The sequence below is a fragment of the Rattus norvegicus genome, chromosome 14 (assembly GCF_021556685.1).
Source record: "Rattus norvegicus strain SHRSP/BbbUtx chromosome 14, alternate assembly SHRSP_T2T, whole genome shotgun sequence".
NCBI classification, from domain to species: Eukaryota; Metazoa; Chordata; class Mammalia; order Rodentia; family Muridae; genus Rattus; species Rattus norvegicus.
The window spans coordinates 17,719,921-17,741,897 of record NC_141547.1 but is presented as its reverse complement, the minus strand read 5'-3'; the positions used below and the strand labels follow the sequence as shown (position 1 = coordinate 17,741,897).

General features: G+C 40.5%; 1 protein-coding gene across 4 annotated transcripts in view; it reads right to left on the bottom strand.

Moving 5' to 3' along the window:
* The window catches only part of Ankrd17 (ankyrin repeat domain 17), a 136,933-nt gene extending 116,534 nt beyond the window's left edge, over positions 1-20,399 (bottom strand). For 2 of the 4 annotated variants that reach the window (NM_001401338.1, NM_001401339.1), the window contains 1 exon segment: positions 19,917-20,399. In NM_001401338.1, the coding sequence (NP_001388267.1) occupies positions 19,917-20,264 (348 nt within the window). In that variant the 5' untranslated portion in view covers positions 20,265-20,399. 4 annotated transcript variants of the gene reach the window in all.
* Positions 20,400-21,977: the final 1,578 nt, after the last annotated feature.

Sequence of the window (21,977 nt, the reverse complement as noted above, 5' to 3'; positions counted from 1 at the left end):
AAGAGCACTGACTGCTCTTCCAGAGGTCCTGAGTTCAAATCCCAGCAACCACATGGTGACTCACAACCATCTGTAAGCGACAGTGTACTTGTATATAATAAATGAATAAATAAATCTAAAAAAAACCTGACAAAATATTTTTTTATTTCTAAGTTTCATCCACTTTTCAAATTTATTAGTACTGTACAAGATCTTCATAAGAACTTACAGGCACAACAGAAATTATTTCAATGGTTTGTTTTAAAAAAGCTAAATCAACTGATGGTACAGTACTTTTATTCTAGCTAGTAATGCACTACTTCCTGCTCTAAAGCAACCACTAAGAAAAATCAGACACACACACGTCTTACCCACATACATAAGTTGGAAGTAACCTGTGAATATACACTTAAATTCTAAGGAAAAAAAAAACTTAAAGCCGGATGCGTGAAGAATTGAGATGTAAAAAAAAAAATCTCAATTGCTCAGGGACTCCTTTTGCTGTCACTAGCTCTCTTCTTCTGATTCCTTGCTGGCCTAGGTTCCCTGATATTAATGTCCAATTAGTGTGGTGCCAAAATATGTTACCATTATGCTAATTCTACCCTAATTTACCTTAACAAACTTTGAATGGTTGACCTGCAAACAATTACTTCAGTACTGAGACTCTTCTTTTCAAACTCACAATCTAATGTATTGAGAAACATATTACATATTAAATTGTCTCTAGTAGAGCTTGGCTAGAAACTACAAAAAGAGGCATTATCCCCTTGAGGGACCACTACTGAGTTGTCACATGAAGAAAACTCAGCTTTAGTGTTTCTACTTCCCCATCAGTGAGCAACGTCTCAATGATCACTCTTCTAAACTACCGGCCTATATTTTTAAGAAAATGATTTGTTCGAGTGTGTGAGTATTTTGCCTGCATGTATGTATGTCTGTACACACGTGTGCCACGAGCTCAAGAATACCAGACCAAGTAAATTCTAAGAACCAAGCCCAGATCTATTGGAAAAGCAGCCAGAGCTCTCAATCAGAATACAGCTTTCAGCTACTGCTCCAGCACCATGCATGCTGCCTGACTGCCTGCCTTGATGATGGACTAAACCTCTGAATCAGTCAGCAAGCCCACGATTACATGTTTTCTCTTATAAGAATTGCCTTGGTCATGGTGTCTCTTCACAGCAACAGAACAGTAACCAAGACTAGTATCATTAATCAACACTGTGAGAAAGGAAGTTTAAAAACTGTTAGATCATTTATATAACTAATTTCAAAGATATTAATTACATTATTCAAAGATATTAATTACATTAATATCAATAAAATAGTTATAGCTTGGTAGGTGGCAAAGACCACAGGGCAAGAGCTGTGTCTTGGAGTAATCATGACTAAGCTTTCCATATAGCTCTTCATCTGTCCAGGAGAGAGAGGGCAGCAGGTATAAAAGCTAATTTTCACATAGGGGTTTTTCTCTCCTAGCTGAGAAAACAAAAATAAAGGATGGTGTATACTTTTTATTTTTATTTTTTTTTAATTAGGAGCTAGAAAAATGGCTCAGTGGCTGCAAGTGTTTATTGCTCAATCATGGGACTATAGAGTTCAGATCTCAGCACCAGCATTGGGTAGCTGACAAATATGCCTGGAATGCCAGCTCCAGGGGATCTGACATGCATCTCTAAGCCTCTGTGGACACCTGCCATGTATATATGAACATACAGACACATACACACAAACACCTAAATAAAGTAAGTGTTAAAAATTAAAGTAAAAAGAAAATGTCCTCATTGGTTCTGGTGAGGTGACTGGCTGGGTAAGACATCAGACTTGTGTTCTACCCCTATAAGTTATAGCGACAGGGAGAACCAACTTCTCAAAAGTTATCTCCTAATATCTACACCCACACCATGCAGGAATGCACGCACACATCATATACCCATAAACAAACATAAGTAAATAAAACATTCGAATCAACTATGGCATCTCAAGTGTTATACAGCAACCTCTCCCAAATGGGGATTTCCATAGTTAGTTGACAAAACTACTGGGGGCTGAGAAAAAATAGTTGAACACAACCTTAAAAAGGTAAAAAGAATTGTTCCTGGTCAAAAAAAAAAAAAAAAAAGAATAATCCAAATGTCATTCCAGAATTTCATTTGATGGATTAAGTTGAAAACGAGTTAGCAAGTAAATTGTGAAACCATATATTAAATCATGTATGTAAAATATCTTCATTCTTTAAAGCCCACCTCCTTAATCTATGAATCACACTCCCCACCCCACCCCCAGATCATGTAAATGAGTATCTGGATAGAAAAAAAAGGCGATACTGAACAGTTTCTGAACAATCAAAATCCAGAAAAAAGAAAAAAACCAGGCATGCTGGTACCGCTAAAAGCACCACTTAGGTGGTGATCCAGTAGAACGTTGTTAAATATCTAAGACCAGCCTGGTCTCGGAGCCAGTTAGTGCCAAGCCAGCCAGTTACACGGTAAAGATGCCGTCTCAAAAGAACAAGCTTCTAAATGCACAACAAAAATTTTAAAACAAATTCAGAATGAATCAAATGTGTTTCTGACAGCTTTTATCAACTATGTTACCTATGTAACTTCACTGCAGCCTTTGATTCTGAAGAGAAAATAAAACTTAGAGCAACAATGATTCAAGATTACTGTGTATGTTTTCAATTAAAGTTTTTACTGTACATACAGTTTTCTGAACTTATGAAAAGTAAACGTGTAATATTTTCCTACCATCATTCTTCATCATATATTGAATTAGTATCTTTTAAGTAATACTGCAATATAATATTTGATTTTTTAAATTGCTGTATGAATTGCCGATGGCTATCGTATAAAAACATTAATGATGTTGATTTTCAAACATTTCTGAGGTGGCCCTAAACATATTTTTGCCATTCTGTGCTCTTCATGTACAGAAAGCAGCCTCCCAGCACTGATGACTATACTAGACCAATGTATCCATAGGATCTATAGTGTTGAAAAGTACCATGTCCTACAATATCAAATATTCAGCCAGACTCAATCCCTTTTGTAAAAATAAGCAGATCCACCCCACTAGTATGTAAATTAGCCTTCATCTTTAAAAAATGGTGTATGAACACATGTCTTATCTGTATACAAAACTATTTTATATACCTATATATCCAGGTGATGTGAAAACTCTTCAACAGAAAAGGGAAAAGTTAAAAAACGAAACTTCCAATGTAAAGAGACCTTGTTAAAAATAAAGCGTTCATTAGATTGAACACGAAGTAAACAAGATTAAATAATCTGCCTCAAGTCAGGAAGTACAGAAGAAGGACCTAAGATGCTAGCTCAATTTCAAATTATAAATCAAGGGAAAATAATGCTAGGAAACAAAATGCAAAGACAATGGGTTATTTCAAAAGTAAATGCAACATTAAGTACAATATTTGTAAAGTATCAGATTTTAAAGATATTAGAATCTGACTGCTTTACTTATATCATTTAATTAAAATCATCATAAAAAGTTCTGTGGGAGCCTCAGTGGTTAAGAGTTCTAGCTTCTTCTAGAGGATCTCGGTTCATTCAATGCCCTACACCCACATGGCAGCTCACAACTTTCAGTCCCATTCCAAGGGATCTGTCATGCTCCAGTCTCCATGGACACCAGGCACACTAGTGGGACACAGAGACACAGGTAAGCAAAGCAGGATAGACTTAGACACACAGATGAGACGGAACTCAAGCCCAACACCTACACTTCTGTTATGGTACTGAGAACAGCAGGACCCTAGTACGTACTTCACTGAGGCATACATACGAACCTCAACACTGCCCTCCCACTTAGGCAAGGCTGTTCTGGGCCCTGGGAATAACAAAAGTGACATTCTCATGCAAATACAAAGGTGCTACAGTACCAAGTCTGTATTTAGGGCTTGGTGTAAAAGACAAGAGAGCCTGGCTAAGGATAAGGTAGGAACTTCCTGTACCAAGGCAGCACTAGGGATACATTTACATTTACTAGGGATACATTACAGCACGGTACCAAGAGAATGCAGGTACTCCTGGAGAAAGACAGCTAAAATGAGTGGTGAAGGAGATCTTGAACTGTACTGTATGTAGTTGTGTGGAGCAGACTAAAGTGAAAGTGAGAAGAGTCCACAAAGTGAGGACTCCAAGTTAAAGGGTCTGAGGTTATGAAACAGCATATTCAGCAATATGCCTCACTTACTGCCAAGCCTAACAAGTTATTACTAAGTCTAACAACTTGAGTTAGTTCCCTAGAACTACATAGTGGAAGGAAAGAATTGAATCCCACAAGTGTCATGAGCCACGGACAACCACGCACCTACAAAATACATACACACATAAATGTGGTTTTAAACAATTTTAAAGAAAGTATCATGTTGACATCTTTGGTTTGTATACTTGGCCATTTCATCTGAAACCCTAGCCTTATTTGCTAAGTCTATAGTAAAAAAGTCATAAAAATATAGTTTGTTAATTTATTAACTACAGAAAATTAACAATATGGTGCATTATTAAAAATTTAAAGTTCTAAAGGAAGTTAAGATATATATTCCATTTAAGTTCTAAAGACCTAGTAAATCCAGAATATAATCTTGTCTAAACCAAATAACTAACATTTGGTGGACTCCTAATTATAGAACTCATGCATACCCTTAGTCTGTGATATCACAGCCACTTAAATAGTACACATACATTTTATTGGGAGTATACAAATTCAGTAAAGTAACGGCATTAAATAAATTTAGAAAAGAGAAATAGATGGGAAACAATATTTGCTGGATTCTGCAATTTATACAAAAAACCCACTTTTTAAGCAATTCACAGGAAAGAGGCAATAGAACAAAGTCAGTAAGAAAGTCAATTTTAGTGAATACTGTACATATATCAATTCTACCATCTACTCTAACCTCCAGAATCCTAAGATCACTTCCATGTCTTGATCTTTTTTCCAGCTATAAAATTGAATGATAAGCCCTACCATTATGGAATATACATAAAACAATCAAAACTCCACCTAGGACTTACTAAGCACTAACTATGCTTTTGGCTTACTACTAAATATGCAGAGAAGTGATCAATCAATGGAATTCTCTCCAAACAATTACAGTTTAAAAATTTTGTGTTGACATAAATAATAAAGTGACAGCTACAAAACAGACCCATGGGCCAACAAGATGCTCTGTAGTAGAAAGGTGCTGGCTGGCCATGCAAACCAGATCTAAGTTTGATCCCTGGAACCCACATAAAAGCAGAGAAAATACACAAATACACATACACACACACACACACACACACACACACACACACACACAATTTTTCACATGTAAATTCTGTAAGATGTTTTTTAAAGATCTCCATTTATGCAAAACCAAACTTTGATTCCATAAATGTTATTTATATACCTGTAAGAAAATGTAGAGGAGGGCTGGAGAGATGACTCAGTGGTTAAGAGCACTGACTGCTCTTCCAGAGGTCCTGAGTTCAATTCCCAGCAACCACATGGTGGCTCACAACCATCTGTAATGGGATCTGATGCCCTCTTCTGGTGTGTCTGAAGACAACTACAGTATATGTAATAAATAAATCTTAAAGAAAAAACAAAATAAGAAAATTTAGAGGAAAAGGCAGAATATGAAGCTTTAAAACATACTTGGTATATAAGAAAACTTTCAACTATTATTCTCTATTTTACTCTACTGTTTAAGCTTTCTGTCAACATTTACTATGTAACCTAACAAAAAAGCTAATAGACCTTTAAGATTACAACAACATAAAATTGAACACTACCAACAATGTTCTATTTCTGGTAGGAACTTTTAAAAGGTTTTCTTTGAAGGATGTTGTCCTAATCCCTGAAACAGAACAAAGCATATCCATTTTAGATCTTAGAGAAGTTCTAGTCTCAGTATTCTACGAAGAGTAAGTTTTAAACCACTTAATTTATCTGAAATATATACAGAAGGGCTGCAGAGTTCAGTGTTAAGAGTGCTTATCTAGCATTTAAATTCAATATTTAATTGAATATTGGCTTTAAATTCAATATTTAACATGAGTAGAAAAAATGGAATACTTTAAAATAAAAAGACTGAAAAGGGGGTTGGGGATTTAGCTCAGTGGTAGAGTGCTTGTGCCTAGCAAGCGCAAGGCCCTGGGTTCGATCCTCAGCTCTGGAAAAAAAACCAAACAAACAAAAGACTGAAAAGAAAAAAACTTAAGGGGTTGGGGATTTAGCTCAGTGGTAGAGCGCTTGCCTAGCAACTGCAAGGCCCTGGGTTCGGTCCCCAGCTCCGAAAAAAAGAAAAAAAAAAAAAAGAAGAGACCAGAGAACTACAAAATATTCACTCTGTCTACCTTACATTAAGTAGGTCCACAGTCAATCATCAACAGTTCCCACCTTGTGGGCTGCAAGCCCAACGGGGTCGCACAGCAGATATTTACATTAAGATCTATATCAGTAGCAAAATTACAGTTGTGAATTAGCAACTAACTAATCCGATGGCTAAGGTTAATCACAACATGAAGTACAGTATTATAGGTGGTCACGGCATTAGAAAGGTTGAGAATCGCCAATCTAGATGAAACTAATGACCACGTAAAAGGACACTACAAGTGCTTGCAGCTCTTCTTAATAAAAGCTTTGTTTGTTCTACGTGAATCTATAGTGGAGGAGGAGGAGGAAGGAAAGAAGTCGGGCCTGCACAGGAAGAAAAAAATATCTAACGAAAGGGGACTCCACGAGAAAGGCATGTTTCTACATGCTTGTGATCAATCCTAGAAGTTGAGGCTAGTTTGGGCTAGTATTAAAGACCTCGCCCCTCCCAACCAAAAACAAAAACAAAACAAAAAACAAAACAAAAAAAACAAAAAACAAAAAACAAAAAAACAAAAAAAAATGAACAAAACAAAACTAAGCAAACAAGACAAATAAACAAAAGCAGATGGAAACCCAGTGAAGAGTACTTAATATGCACCAGATCTTAGATTTAATTCCTAGGACAGCAAACCAACAAGCACACACTCCGATTACAAGAAAACACACACACACCTGGATTACATGAAAATCACAATCAGTTTGTCAACCATAAGGCATTAACAGACATTTTCTATTTATCAAGGAACATATAAAACTCATTTGTGTACATAATTTTTCTGTGTACAGATACACAGAACATGTATGTGTGAACATGTGCACATTTCTCGAAGTATAAATCAATCTGTAGGCTATAGGTAAATCTGAAGCATCTCATCTTTTAAGGCAAGCCCCTCTTCTAACCTGGCTCAGCTAGCCTGAGATCCTCCAGTGGTCTCCATTCCTCAGCACTCGGATCACAGGTTGTCATACTGTTTTACTAGCCCCTAAGCATTTAGTGCATGGGTCTTTAACATATACAAATGGGTACACACAAAGATGAACCCACAGGAGATATATTCTGAGGTATTATCCTACTGTTCAAACATGAAAGACAACACTTCAAACAATGCGAGCATAAAGTAAAAACCAACGTGTTAACTATTTGGAAATACCAAATTAAGCCTCTCTCCTTCCCCGCAAGCCTACATGTGAAATTAAATGTAAAAACAAAACAAAGCAACAGAGCACAGCCAAGAGGTTAAAAACAACACAAATGCCCAACTGATAAACATGGAGACAACCTGTGATTTATACGTACAATGTAGTGCCCTCAACCTTAGAAAGGAAACACTATCCCACTCAACACGGAAAAACCCTGACAACTGATGAACTGAAGTAAGATAATCACTATTTGATTCCACTCATTTGAGCTACATAAAGAGAATATATCTAAGAAACAAAAGGTCAACACGCACAATGTAGAGTTCTTCAATAGAGTACTTCTGACTTTCCAAGATGAAGAAGTTCTGGATCTGTTGCACAACAATGTACATTTTCCTGATACTATTTAACTGACACTTGAAAGCCGGCAAAGATTTTACTTAGCAATATTTATAATTTAAGAATAAGTTAGCTATCGTAAGAGGTATGAACTGATTTTAAGTTCCTAGGCATCATATAAAGAACTGACCAAACTCCTTCCTAGCACACTGGCTGCCCGTTCCCAGCACCCACAGTCCCAACTCTAGGGACCCCCATGGGCACAAGGCAAGCACACCACATAAATGTAGGTGAACGGTCATACATATAAAAATGTTTCTGAAGAAAACATAACATACACATAAAGGAAATCTGTATTAAGTAACTCTTTTAAAGACTGATTTAAGAACATGGTTTTTCCTAAGACTTCTAAATCCAAAGTGAAATGAATGATCTTCACAAAATGTAAGTCAGAATATTTCTGAAGTCAAATCCAATGTGTTAAAATGCATTTAAATTGGCTGTGGTAACACACACCTTTATTCCCCGCACTAAGAAACCCGAGGGAAGAGGATTTTGAGTTTAAAGCTAACTTGGGCAATATGACTAGACCCTATCTCAAACAAGCCCCACAAACGCAACTTTCTTATAAAACATTTTTTGATAAGCTTATCGTTTCTGGTAAAATTTGAATGAGCTTACAGAAAAAGATAGACTATACTGCTCGCAGAGAGTGGCATCATAATCAAGGGCAGCACAGCTGCTTTACAGTAAGGGAAGACAAGGAGAGCATCTGACAGACAGTGTTAGCCCCGACAGTGGCCGCTTTGGAAACTTTCAAAACTGGCACAGAGAGGAAAACACTTGGCGTAAAAATCTTAAAGGGCAAAAATAATAGGGTAGACTCAACATGACAATTTAAAAACTCAATTGAATAAACTAAGTTAAGTTGTCATGTAGAAGATAAAACATCAAAATCAATAGTGTTCATACTTTTAACAATAACTAATGGGGCTGGGGATTTAGCTCAGTGGTAGAGCGCTTGCCTAACAAGCGCAAGGCCCTGGGTTCAGTCCCCAACTCTGAAAAAAAGAAAAAAAAAATAACTAATGAAGAGATATAAAGATACAATTCATGATGGCAATAAGAACCATAGAACAATCCACAACAAATGTTTAAAAGCTGTATGAAAACTGTCTAATTTGCCAGACATAGTGGTACAGGACTTAAGTTTCAGCAATGGGATGGCAGAGGCAAGCGGAACTGTGAGTTCAAGCCCAGCCTGGTCTAATACATAGGAAGTTCCAGGACAGTCAAGGCAGCATAATGAGACCCGGGGCTGGACATGGCTCAGCAGCTGAAGAGCACTGGTTACTTTTCCAGAGGGTCTGGATTCAGTTCCCAGCACACACATGGCGGCCTGTAACTATCTGTAAGTAGTTCCAGGGGATTTACATCTTTGCACACCAAACACCAAACACCCATACACATAAAATTGAATTATTAAAAAACAAAACAACAACAAAAAAAACTACAGCCCTACAAAACTGTTTAACTTTAGTAAAGAAAGGCGTCAAGTCTGAAAAACAAAAGCATGCTGTGTTTATGTGTTACACAGCATGGCATAATGCATATCCTATCAAATACATAAAAATATTTGTGGCAATTTGCAAAAGATAATTCTAGAACATATCTGGCAGTTAGAATCCAAATTCCATCAACTAATCTGAACCCTTGGGGGCTCCCAGAGACTGAACCACCAACCAAACAGCTAGTATGGGCTGGACCTACCCAGCCCCATATATAACAGATGTGCAGGTTGGTCTTCATCCATGCTGGTGCAGGAGCTATTCTGAATTCTGTTACCTATCTATGGATCCCCTAACTGGGCTGCCTTGTCTGGCCTCAGGGGGAGAGGATGTGCCTAGTACTGCAGAGACCTGATGCGCCAGAGTCCGGTGATACCCAGGGGAGCCCACCCACCCACCCAGAGAAGGGAAGGAGGAATGGAGAATGGAGTTGTGGGAGGGGAGACTGGGAAAAAGGGGATGTGGGATCTAAAGTGAATAAATAAAACCTATGAAAAGAATTCCAAACAATATCAATGACTGACAACTGTCTTCTAAGTCATTAAAGCAGCCTCAAGTACTACACTTAATCATATGAAACCACAGACACTCCTCATTAGTCACTTTATAAAAGCAGCAATTTCTGGAGGATGAGGAGATAGCTCAGTGGGTAGAGGACATGCAGTGCAAGCATGATGGACAGAGCGATGTTCCCATCACCCATGTTAAAGTCCAGCAGGCAAGCAGCTCATCTGGTAATCCCAAAGCAGACGGAGTAGATACCTGGAACAAGACAGCTAACTAGACTTCTAGGCTCAAGTAAGAACTGCTTTCATACAGAGGAAAGCAATCAAGGAATAGTACATCCTGGACCTCCACAAACACATATCCGCGTCATCAGTACAAATAAACAAGGCACACAGGCAAACAAACACAAATGAGAAGACACACACACACACACACACACACACACACACACACACCCCTTTTTTAAAAAAAGTGTTAACGGACTTTAAAATCCACTCAAATATTTACTGCTAAAGCTTAGTGAAGGATCAATATGGGACTTGTTTCTCATCTAGTCAATTTAGTGATAGAAATGGAAAGGTGTAGAAGAGCAAGTCTCCCTCAACAACCTAGAGAGAGTTGAAGAAGCTACTTTGAAACTTCAAGAGCATTGGCTGCTCTTCCAGAGGACCTGTGTTCAATTCCCAGCAACCACAAGGCAGCTCACAACCACCTGGCATTTTAACTCCAGAGGATCCAACACTCTTCTGATTTTCATAAACAACAGTCAAGGAAGCAGTGCACTGACACAGATACAGGTAAAACACTCATGCATAAAATACTAGTTAAAAAAAAATTTTTTCAAAATACAGAAAAATCAAGAGCCAAGGGAAGAACAGCCTAGGTAAAAGACCTCAACACAAAAAAAAATAATCACAGGTTCCAAAATAAGAACCTTCTAGCTCAGAATGACAAAAAGAAGGATCAGATAAAAGGGTACAAATGATATGAGGGCAATGGAAGCAGCCATTACAAGTCTTGCAGACCAAGTTAGAGGCTTCAATTTTAATCTGTAATGACCAACATTCAGAAAGAGTAGCCACTTGTTAAATGAGAACTGAATGAGCTATTGGGAGAAAAGATGGAAAGGGAAAAGGAAGGACGAGGGTAAGCTGATGTGCCAGGTAGGGACCAGGAGATTAGGACGCTGTGAGATCTAAGCATGTTAACAAACAGCACTAATAGGCTGGAAGCGACAGAAGAAAACATGGAGGAGTCAAGGGTTGGCTAGGAGGGTCTATGCTTTCCCTTCCTGTTCCCATGAGACCAGGGGTGGGGGTGGGGCAAATGCCCTATAGTTCCACATGGTGAGGATAAGCTAGTCTGAATGAAGCATCTTTTTCAAAAGTAGAACCACAGCTCAGCTAGGCCAACAAGATTATTTCAGACAACCAGTAGAGACATTTTCTCTTATATTGTTAGCTAAAAAGACAAGGTGATCCTAGAACTTTGTAAGATATTAATTATCCCCCAAAGTCCACAATCCTTCTTTTACTATAAAGCCAGTTTCCCATAAACTTTATCTAGGCATAGAGCCAAATAGCAGCAACCAAATACTAATTTATAAAACTAAGTTCTGACCAATGGATATAAACAAGACAGCATTTATTATCCGTGGCCTATCCTTAAGAGGACAGCCACCTATGACCATCCTTCTGTTTCCTATTCTTTCCAGGCCACATATAAACTCACTAAGGCTATCATACAAATACGATAGTCGGTGTTCAAAAGGCGTTCGCTCTTTCACAGTTCTGTCTACAACCAGACTACCAGCAGTCGGTCTCTCCTGGGCCCCTCGCCTTGTTTGCAGATGGTAATCCCCTCCTTCCTTCATCTTCGCACAGCCTTCTTTGTGTGCATGTGTGATTTCTGTAGCTAAACTTCCTTTTATAGGGAATCAGTCAAACTGGAGTAGGACCTCTCCAGATGACCTGATTTAACCTTAATTACTTTTTTAAAGACTTTATCACTAAATACAGACATAGCCTGATACAAGATTCAGTCCTGGTCATCTGGAACATAGACATTTTGGTAAGCTATATACTACACTAGATTTTTTAGATCAAATCGACACTGCAAGGTAGAGCTATCAGAATGTTCTGTGCTGATGGGAATGTTCTATATCTGTACTCTTTGATATGGTTGCCAATGGCCATACATGACTACTTAAAATAAGTGTAAAATTTAATCAAAATTATAAACTCAGACTCTCAGATATTAGTAACCACACATTTCAAGGGCTCAGTAACCAGTGTCTGCCATACTAGGCAACACAACTTCAGGGGTGATTCAGTAAGTAGTTAAAGACAGCTAAAATTTAGATATGTGGATGTCTATCCCTGGAGTATCAAAGAAAAAAACACGAACAAAACACTCTATAAGAACAAAAAAACCCACTCTACCCTGTGTGGGGCACATGTCTGAGTGTTTTCACACAAATCACTCATATAATTCCTAATACAGCAATCAGAAGGCATTAACCTAAACTAAAAAGTCAGAGAGCCTGGAAAGTTCCAAAATGGAAAGCAATGATCCCTAGTTATACTTTGGAAACATTTTGGAAATCCCTTACCTATTTATACTAGCAAAGAGAGCACAGTGCATGTCTAGTAAGTACACAGCTCTGAAGAGAGCAGAAAAACCTACTAAAGGGTGCTAGCTATGTATCAATCACCAACAACAAAATCCTAAATTTAGCTACAGAGAGCAAGCAAAGACAGCCTGTGAAAGCAATACTAAGGGGACCTAAAGGAGCCAGCAACAAACTCCAAGAGGCCCAGTGGTCAGTTACTTCTCAGGCTAAACAAGGATGCTTTGGTGCTCTAGTCAGTAATTCTGTGACTTAAAGCAATTTTTCTCCTACCAAACAGTAGCAAAGATTGGTCTAAGAAGTGCTGCTTTCCTACCGGTGATGAGACAATCTAGTTAGCAATTCTAACCAGATTAAGAAAGGAGGGCAGCGGGGCTGGGGATTTAGCTCAGTGGTAGAGTGCTTACCTAGGAAGCACAAGGTCCTGGGTTCGGTCCCCAGCTCCGAAAAAAAGAACCAAAAAAAAAAAAAGGAGGGCAGCAACCGGTCTGTTGCAAACAGTATCTTCAATCACATACTAATGTATTCCTGCCTTGAGATCTTGAAGATGTAATCCCTAGACAATTAACCAAGTATAAGTGAGGGTGATTTTTCTTAGTAAGCACGACTTACCCAAATGAGCTCCTAAAAGAGATCTTGTTCTTGCTACCAAAAATGGCACTCTGATCAAAAGCTGAGTCCATAATTGTTCTCCCCTCACTATTCATTTCTAAATGTTTGGGGGAGATTAACTTCAGCCTTTGGCCACGAGTTTCAGCCTGCTCACAAACTTGATTCCTAACTGCCTCCCAGACTGGCTTTTCTAGGCAGTCCTTACCACCTTATAAAACAACTAATTCCCTTGAATCTCTGAATGCTACCTAACTAACTAGGTATTTACCAATCATATATAAATCTCCTATCTGTTCTGCTTCTCTGATTAATTCCTGACTGATTTCCTCAAGTAGTCAGGAAACAAGGGAGAAGGGTCAGAAGAAAAGACTAGATGTGCGAAGAAAGGTGGATGGGTGTGGGTGGTGTGTGTGTGTGTGTGTGTGTGTGTGTGTGTGTGTGTGTCCAGAGTCTGAGTTCAATTATCAAGAACAAGTTTAGATTGGAGGTATACATTTTAAGGTGACTGACTGGCTTATAGACAACATAACAAAACAGAAGATGAGACAAAAATCACTTAAGATCAGATTCAAGACAAGACACAAAAGAAGCAGTAAATAATTAAAGAGTCTGCAATGATGTGGGTAGGGGGAAGTTAAACCATCAAAAGACTAGCTAGTAAATACAGAAACCAGAGGAAAAGAAATAAGGGCAAAGTTCTCTGAAGAAGCAAGACTTGGCAACTCATATAGAAAAAGAGTAGAGGAGAAATTAACAAAATAATCAAATCCTGTATCTAAAAAAGAGTATCAAGTTTTCTCTGGAAACCAGAATACTTACTACCGAAAGAAAAACTCTAGGAAATCTTTACATATGGGATCAAGGAAGGTCTCTTATATGGAGTGTTCTATGAGTCATAAAATAATACAATTTACTAAGCAAAATACTGTTTTCATACTGTGAAAATATAAAGAGAACATATGGAACATAAAGAATATTAATAGCACCAATAAATCACCAAGAAAAAAGCCCAATGTAAGGAATCAAAGATGAAATTCTCAAAAGCAATCTAAACAGAAACAAAACCAGTCAATGTTAACATTTATGAAGATAAAAATGCTATTTCTAGCCAGGCAGTGGTGGCACAGACCTTTGATCCCAGCACTCAGGAGGCAGAGGCAGGAGGATCTCTGTGAGTTGGAGGTCAGCCTACAGAACAAGTTCTAGGATACCCACCCACCCCCCAAAAAAAGAGCAAAAGAAAATCATATCTAAGGGCATTCTCATACACTTCTGATTATAAGTTTAGGCAATTAAACTAAGAATTAGAATCCAATTAAAATACCTTGTATGAATACAATATAAATAGGTACAAATAAATTCTTTCACTTTAAGATATGCTGTTCCAAACATTTTCCAGATTAAGTAGCTAATAAGGAATATTTATGTAATATTCATACTTAAAATTTGGATTCATGAAAATCAAACAGATAAGACTTAACACAGCACACACTTCTGTACTGTGGAAGACATAAAAAGCAAAGCCAAGCTTCTGCCTTCAGACCTGATAGTCCTAAAACTCTAGATATAAACTGCTAGGTCACTTAAAGGTAAAGAGTCACAAGAAAAGAGAGAGAGATGGCACTACTTATCATGATAGGCCTCCTGTTACCGCTTACTTTCTCAGAGGCAGTTTTCCAAATAAAGGGATGTCAGATCAATAGATCATTCCGAATATCTACTAAAAAGCTGAATATAAGCTGCAAGTCTATGGGAAAAGTTAAAAAAAAAAATCCAAACCAAAATAAATGATTATATAAACCTTATCCAGACTCCAAGTCAACAACCTCTATTTTAAAGGAAATATCTTTCTTTTAGCATAATAAAGAATAAATGAACTATAAATGAATAAGCATGTTTGGAATCAAACGCAGGTTAAATACTGTTCTGACACTCAGTAGATACACACCCTTCACACAGTCACTTAAAGCTCTTTTAAACTAGTATCTTGCCTATAAAATGAATGTCTCAGGACTACTTGAGGGAGTCAGTTCTCTCCTTTCTATCTTGTGAGTTCCAGGAATCAAACTCAAGTCATCAGACTTCACAGCAAACTTGTCCTGTTGCAAAATTTTTAAGCTTCTGAAACTCACATTCCTTAAACAGAATGTATAACCATTTAACCTCATTCCTACATTTTCTCAACCTGTTTACTAACTGATACATTTTTAATTTACATGTCTTTTAAAAAGTTTATCATTGCTTACTCAATGCAGACTAAGCATACAGTAGGAACTCATTTTTAAGTAATGAAATAAACATGGTGCACCTACTTCAAAGGGTTATGGAGACAGTAAAATGAGAAAACATGAAAACTTTATTCATGCCTTTCGCGTTCTTAACAATGCTATAAAGTAGGATCCATTAATCCCATTTATATATAAGAAAATGAGCTAGAGAGGTTAAGTTACTGAACCAAGACCACAACCCCAGTAAGGGATGGTTCAAAGAATTGAATACAAACTCCACACACAGTCCACACTCATAGCTATTAGCTAAGTCTTCATACACAACGGGCACTCAAGTACTACTGTTTAGTATGTTGCTAGAATATGAGAAGAAAAAAGCACCTACTAGGCATTCAACAGCCAATGATGATTAACTTGTTTTCTGTCTCTAGGGAAGTTTCATAACTCAATGTAATTAAGAAATTAAAAGACATTGCTGGCCATAGTGGTGCATCTTTTAATCCCAGCACTCAAGAGGGCAGAGGCAGGCAAATCATGGTGAATTTGAGGCCAGCCTGGTCTCCAGTGTGCGCTCTAGGACAGAAAGAGCTATACAGTCAGACTTCCAAACAAAACAGGGGTGGGAGGGTGTTGGGGGTTGAAGGTGTTAAAATGCAAACATCAGCTACTCCCAGGCTCTAGATACAAGAAAGGAAGAAGGAACTCCACTCATGATTTCCTAAATGAACTCTGGATTCTCCCTAGAACTGATATTAATTAACTGAACAGTTCTGTATGCTATCCCTTTTTATTTCTTTTGTTTTTAATCAAACCCTCTTTAACTAAAAGGAAATAATTAAGAGAGAAAGATTATCCATTTTATGTATGATGCTACTTAGCTGGTGGAACAGAACCAGGAAAATAGTATAGGCAAGTTTCTCTGAGCTAATCTGACTTCATGCATTTACAGCAGAGGAACCTAACGTCTTCCTAATAAAAACATTAATGAAAGAAGAAACTAGTATCAAGAGTCTAACTTAGAAGGGGTTGGGGATTTAGCTCAGTGGTAGAGCGCTTGCCTAGGAAGCGCAAGGCCCTGGGTTCGGTCCCCAGCTCCGAAAAAAAAAAAGAACCAAGAGTCTAACTTAGAGATAGCCCCCCCTTCTCCCTCATCCTCAACCCTACCTCTTACAACAAGTTTCCTGGTCCTGCAGAGCCTCTCAGTACTGTCAGCATGAACTCACTGGCCTCCAGTATCTAAAGTCCTTCACCTAAGTTTATTTAAAAACCACACCTTTCCTCAAATATAGGTAGAATTGATTCTTACAATATTTATATTTTATGTCTTCTTCTTCAACACTGCTCTTGAACTTAAGCTCTACCTTTAATATTTCCCCCCTTTGAACTGTGCTTTAGAGAAAGCTGCTTCCAATCATGGCTCAAAGCGTACTCAATAAAATGCAATGTTATTTCTGAAGTATAAACTCTTAAATGAAGTATAAACTCTTTCAATTTCACCTTTTTCTTTTAAATATTTAATTTAATGCAATGTACAACCTGCTTCTATGTTGGGAAGCATAGTTTTGATCTTTACTTGTCAGGAGCCCATTGAAAGCGGAGAAAATCACACTTTCAACCTAGAGCTGAAATCTTGTGTCAAAAGAAGGGAAGAGACAGGAAGTTTTCCATCTTTTACACGCTTTCCAGGTGCAGCTGAGACTATGTAAGCAACAAGACAGTGCCATCCGACCTGACATACTTTGAAGATACCTACTCTAACTGTAACCAGGTACTACCACTCACAAATAAAGCTCTTACTTAAATCCATGTTTCTCCATTTTCTCCTCTTTCAACAGACAGAATAACCAGCAAACACTTCTTCAAAAACCATATATTATATTTTTGTCATGTTAAATCACCCTGCATGCTTTCAAGTTAGACCTGCAAAAGTTTACACGACCATATTCCCTCCTAATCTTTGGATGATTTTTACTGGAGAATTAGTTCAAGGATCAGATTATTAAACTGTGTAGGCTAAAATAATTTGGACAAAACAACCAGAAAAAAGTACATTTCCCAAGTCCTGAAGTTAAACTTCTGAAGACATGTCAGGACAGTGAAAGAGAAAAGAAACTGTGGCACAACCCGCCCACCCACCTGGCTTAAGTGGAGCAGACAGCACCCTGAGCTCACCCCCCACTCCCTCAGAGCATGGGGCCAGTGCGGAAGGAAACCACTTCTTTCTACCCTGCCCATTTCTCATACATACTCAAGGGCTCAGTCTTCTTACGTGTATTTCACCCAACACTGACAAACCTACTGCTTTACCCGTGCAGATGACAGTGCAAAGCACAGTAAGGACCAACATTGTCTTAGTTGGTCAAAGTCAAAACAGCAATATTTATTTCAAATGAAAAACTCAGACCTACAAAATTAACATTCCTACAGGTTTCAAACCATCTACAACTTAAGGAATTATTAGGCCATAGACAAAACTACCTAGGTAGGTGCAGTTTGTAGCAGAATACTTCTTTTAAGTATGACACTAAGTGTATGACTTTGTTCCAAACCAGAGCTTAATGTTAGAAAACTTAAAACCTTGCTACTGGTGTTTTCCTCACAGCTGCTAAACATCAAGTCCAGCACCAGTTTTTGAAATAGGTCAGAAGGGAGACAAAATGAACCATTCACTTTCAAAATGTACAGCTCTCACTGGGTCTCTAAAAACCTTGATGTCTACTTTTGCAGCTATCAGACACAACTAGTTTTCTTTAAACCTTGCTGTCCTTAGTTTTAAAATAAAGAGCCTAAGCTGCAGGAGGAAAATCCTTCCCACTTCTGAGAATTATAAAACTGGTTAATACTAAGCATCAAAACAGAAGAGGACTCCATCACATCTTTCTCATCACTGTTTCAATATTAAAGTTTTATTTTCTCTTTTTGTTTGTTTAATGGTGTCTAGGGCCTTAGGCCTGCTAGACACTAAGCCTTGTCTCCATTGCTTATAATGAAGCCCAAGCAACACGCTGCCCCCAAACAATAAATAAGCAAGCACAAACTACCCATACAAATTCACCACAGCAGAAATAACAGAAGGGATAAACTTTGGGGTATGCAGTCCTACTCAGAACTTTTTCTATGTAGCTTCATCTAATCTAGGTTTAAAACACTTTTTTTGTCTTATTGCTAACAGGTGAGCCTCAAGTCCCTTTCCAAGGACTCTACTTAAACAGAACCTGGAAAGGAAGAAGAAAAGAAAATTAACTCAAAAGCAGACTTTTTCCGGGCTCTAGGTTTAGGAAAGGAAGTAAGTGGCAAGCAGTACTTGTGGATAATTCACTTAAGTCTTCTCTCCCAGAACAAAGTTTTAATCAACTTTTACAACTTCTTTCCTCTGCTGCCCCAAATTATTATTTCCTCCATCTTAGGGTGTTTAAAGCTTCCATTTCCTAGTATTGACAGGAGGGTTCCTTCTAAAAGAGCTAACAACTGGTAGGTCGTAGTTGGCTATCAGTATGGTTCATTAATCTTTTGGGTTAAAAGGAATAAGGTCCTACAACGCCGCCTGTCTGTAGACCCAGGAAAAACTATAAAGAGTTATGAAACCAGATCACTAGGACATAGGCCTCCCTGTCCCAATCACAATCAAACCTGGGTGCAAAGCAGACGCTTCTTCCCTACTTACTTGACAATAAATAAGTAAGGTTAACTAATTAATTAAATAAAAGAGGGACCTGGCTTGATTATTAAGGGAGAACCTGATGAAGCACTACATACACGCGTAGAGCACCAAACAAGAATTTTTATGTACTAAGCCATTTGTAAACGCATACGTATGGATGTAAGATCGGCTCATCCAAAATCTTTCATAAATCGAGTAAGTGATGATCACTTCAGCCACAAGCTGAAAGAAAGAAAGAAAGAAGGGAAGAAAGAAAGAGAGAGAGAGAGAGAGAGAGAGAGAGAGAGAGAAAAGCCCTGCAGCGAAAACAGTATGGAAAAGTACAGCTTCTCACGTGTCTCTCCCAGATACAAATACTTAGCTCCGAGTCCATTACAATCTTACCAGCCCTCCAGAATCGCTCTCCGCCGCCACCTTACACTGACAGAAAACTACCAACCTCGCAGTGGGTCCCCCAGAGACTCTCCTACCTATTATCTTACCCCTCCCGCTTTAGCTCCGCCCCCGCCCCGGGAATGAGGTGGCTGTACTGGCCCCGGAGAGACCACCCTCCTGCCCCAAAGTGCCACCCGGGAATCTAACCAATCCCTCCGCCCTGAACCCTGTGAAGAAGCATCCTAGGCTAACAAGCTCCTCAGCAACTCCGTGCACTCTCTGGTCCTCCCACCCCCACGTGTCAGCTACCCTCCCCCACATTCCCACACCTCACGACTCCAGGCCGAGCAAAGAAAGGGGGCAGGCGAAAGCCTGGTCCCCAAGGCAGATCTTAAGCCCCCGAGGGCTCCGTCCCACCGCAAGTCCCCTCCCACCTTAGGCCCTTCACGGTCCCTTCCGCCCTCCTCGAGGTGAAACCAGGCCCTTGCCTCAGAAACCTCCTCTTCCTCGTCGTCGTCGTCCTCCTCTTCCTCGCTGTTGTTGCTGCTGGTGCCGCCGCCGCCTCCTCCTCCGCCGCCGCCGCTGTTGTCGCTGTCGCTGCTGCTTTCGCTGCTGCTGGGGGGTCGGCAAGTCCGGTTCCGCTTGGCCTTGTGGTGCGGCTGCTGCGGTGGCTTCTTCTTCAGGAGCAGGTCGCAGACTCGCACCATCCCACGAGGAGACGAGGCCGAGCGAGCCCCGCCGCCGACCTCCGCCGCCGCGGGGGGGGCCGCCACTGCCGCCGCCGCCGGGGGGCTCCCTTCTCCCTCAGCCGCCGCCGGAACCGTCGCCTTCTCCATCCCCGCGGGAAGAGGGGGGGACGCGGACGGGGGAGGGGCGTGGGGGCTCCGCTCTACCGCGACTTCGGCCGCGCCGGGGCCGACACAGCGCTCCGGGCCGCCGCCGCCGCCGCCACCGCCTCGGTCACCTCTACTGCCGCCGCCGCCGCCGCTCCGCCAGCTCTCACCTCGTCTCGCGATACTAAGGGCGGGGAGCTTGGCGATGGGAGGGAGAGAGGGAGGGAGTGAGGGAGCGGGAGGGCGAGGGGGGGCGAGGCGGAGCGCGAACGCCGTGCCCGGGAAAGCGGAGCAGGCGTCCGGAAGGAGCCGCTGGGGAAGTGCGCCTAGAATGGCTTCCCTGGGGAAACCGAGTCTGAGCGGGGACCGCAAGCAGGGGCCGCGGGAGGGCGGGCGGGCGAGCAAGCGAACGAGCGAGTGCCTGGATGGCTTGTCTTCTCCGCGTTACTTCCCCCACACACAGCCCTGCAGCCCTCCCTCCTTCCTTCCTGGCTTCTGATTAGAACGCAGCCGCAGGCGGAAGCGCGAGTGACGCCATCAGCCGGCGCCCCGGCGGCCGCGCGAGGATCTCTGCCTGCTTCTCCAAAGTGCAGACTCCAGGGCCGCGGAGTAGGGTCCCCCACGAGCGTGCGGGGGTGCAGGGAAGCGGGGGCAGTGGGATGGAGAGCAGCGGGCCGGGGCTGAGTGGGAGGCGAGCGCGGAAGCGTGGGGCAGCTGTGCGAGCAGGAGGCCTGGCCTCCAGATCCGGGAGGTGGGGCCTCGCCCCGGACCTCCTGGACGGACTTTCCTGCCTGGCCATTTTCTCCACCGCCTAAGCCAGAGGGCTTTGGATCTCCGGAGAGAAACTTCGTGAAAGGAGAGAGAGAGACTCCTGCCAGGTCCAAAAGAAAACTGTTTCCCCTCAACCGTACCTTGGAGCGATTCTGTCCTCACTTGATAAAACTCTCGCCAGAGTTGTCTCGGACTGCCTAAACCTGACTTTTACACCTTTGTATATGCAGGAATTGAGTAGTGAAGTTTAAGACCATACGGTTCCGAAGAGGTGGATGGGGGAGCGGTGCCAGCATTGTATGCATTTCTGGGTCTGGGTTCTGAGATCATTTTAAGTACCTGGAGAACTTGCAGACAGATTGAAATGTAGCTTTCTTCTTGAAACAGTGTAGCTCAGGCTAGCCTTGAACTGGCGATTTTCCTGAGATGATATTAGGTCTGCACACCACCACGTCATGTTTATGTAGCTTATTGAACTCAGAATTAGCCACTTCTGGTCTAGTACGAGTAGTGGCATAAGGAAAATAAAGCAAACATCAAAGACAGATGTACTGGCACAAGATAAAAAAGTGCCTCAACTGACAGAGTTGCCATTTTAAGACTTCTAAGTTTAGCTGAGTGCCTGATTTTTTTTTATTTTTTGCATTTTCTTTTTAGTACTGGCATACCATATGAAATGTGGGCAGTTGCCAGTACGCTACAGAGTACCACAGAAGAATTGGTGATGACTAAATCAATTCATTCAAGCAAAAATTCATTATGTGCCTACTGTGTGTGTGATCTATGAAATCAGAGTCTGTGTTTCCAGGGGCTTCTCTGTGTACTGTGTGCAATAGCAAATATACAAAGTGCCTGCCTTTTTGCTGAGTTCCGCTATACAACATTGTACAGAACACTGTATTATGTATCTTGGTTCCAGTGGGATCTTGGCCATTTTCTATATTC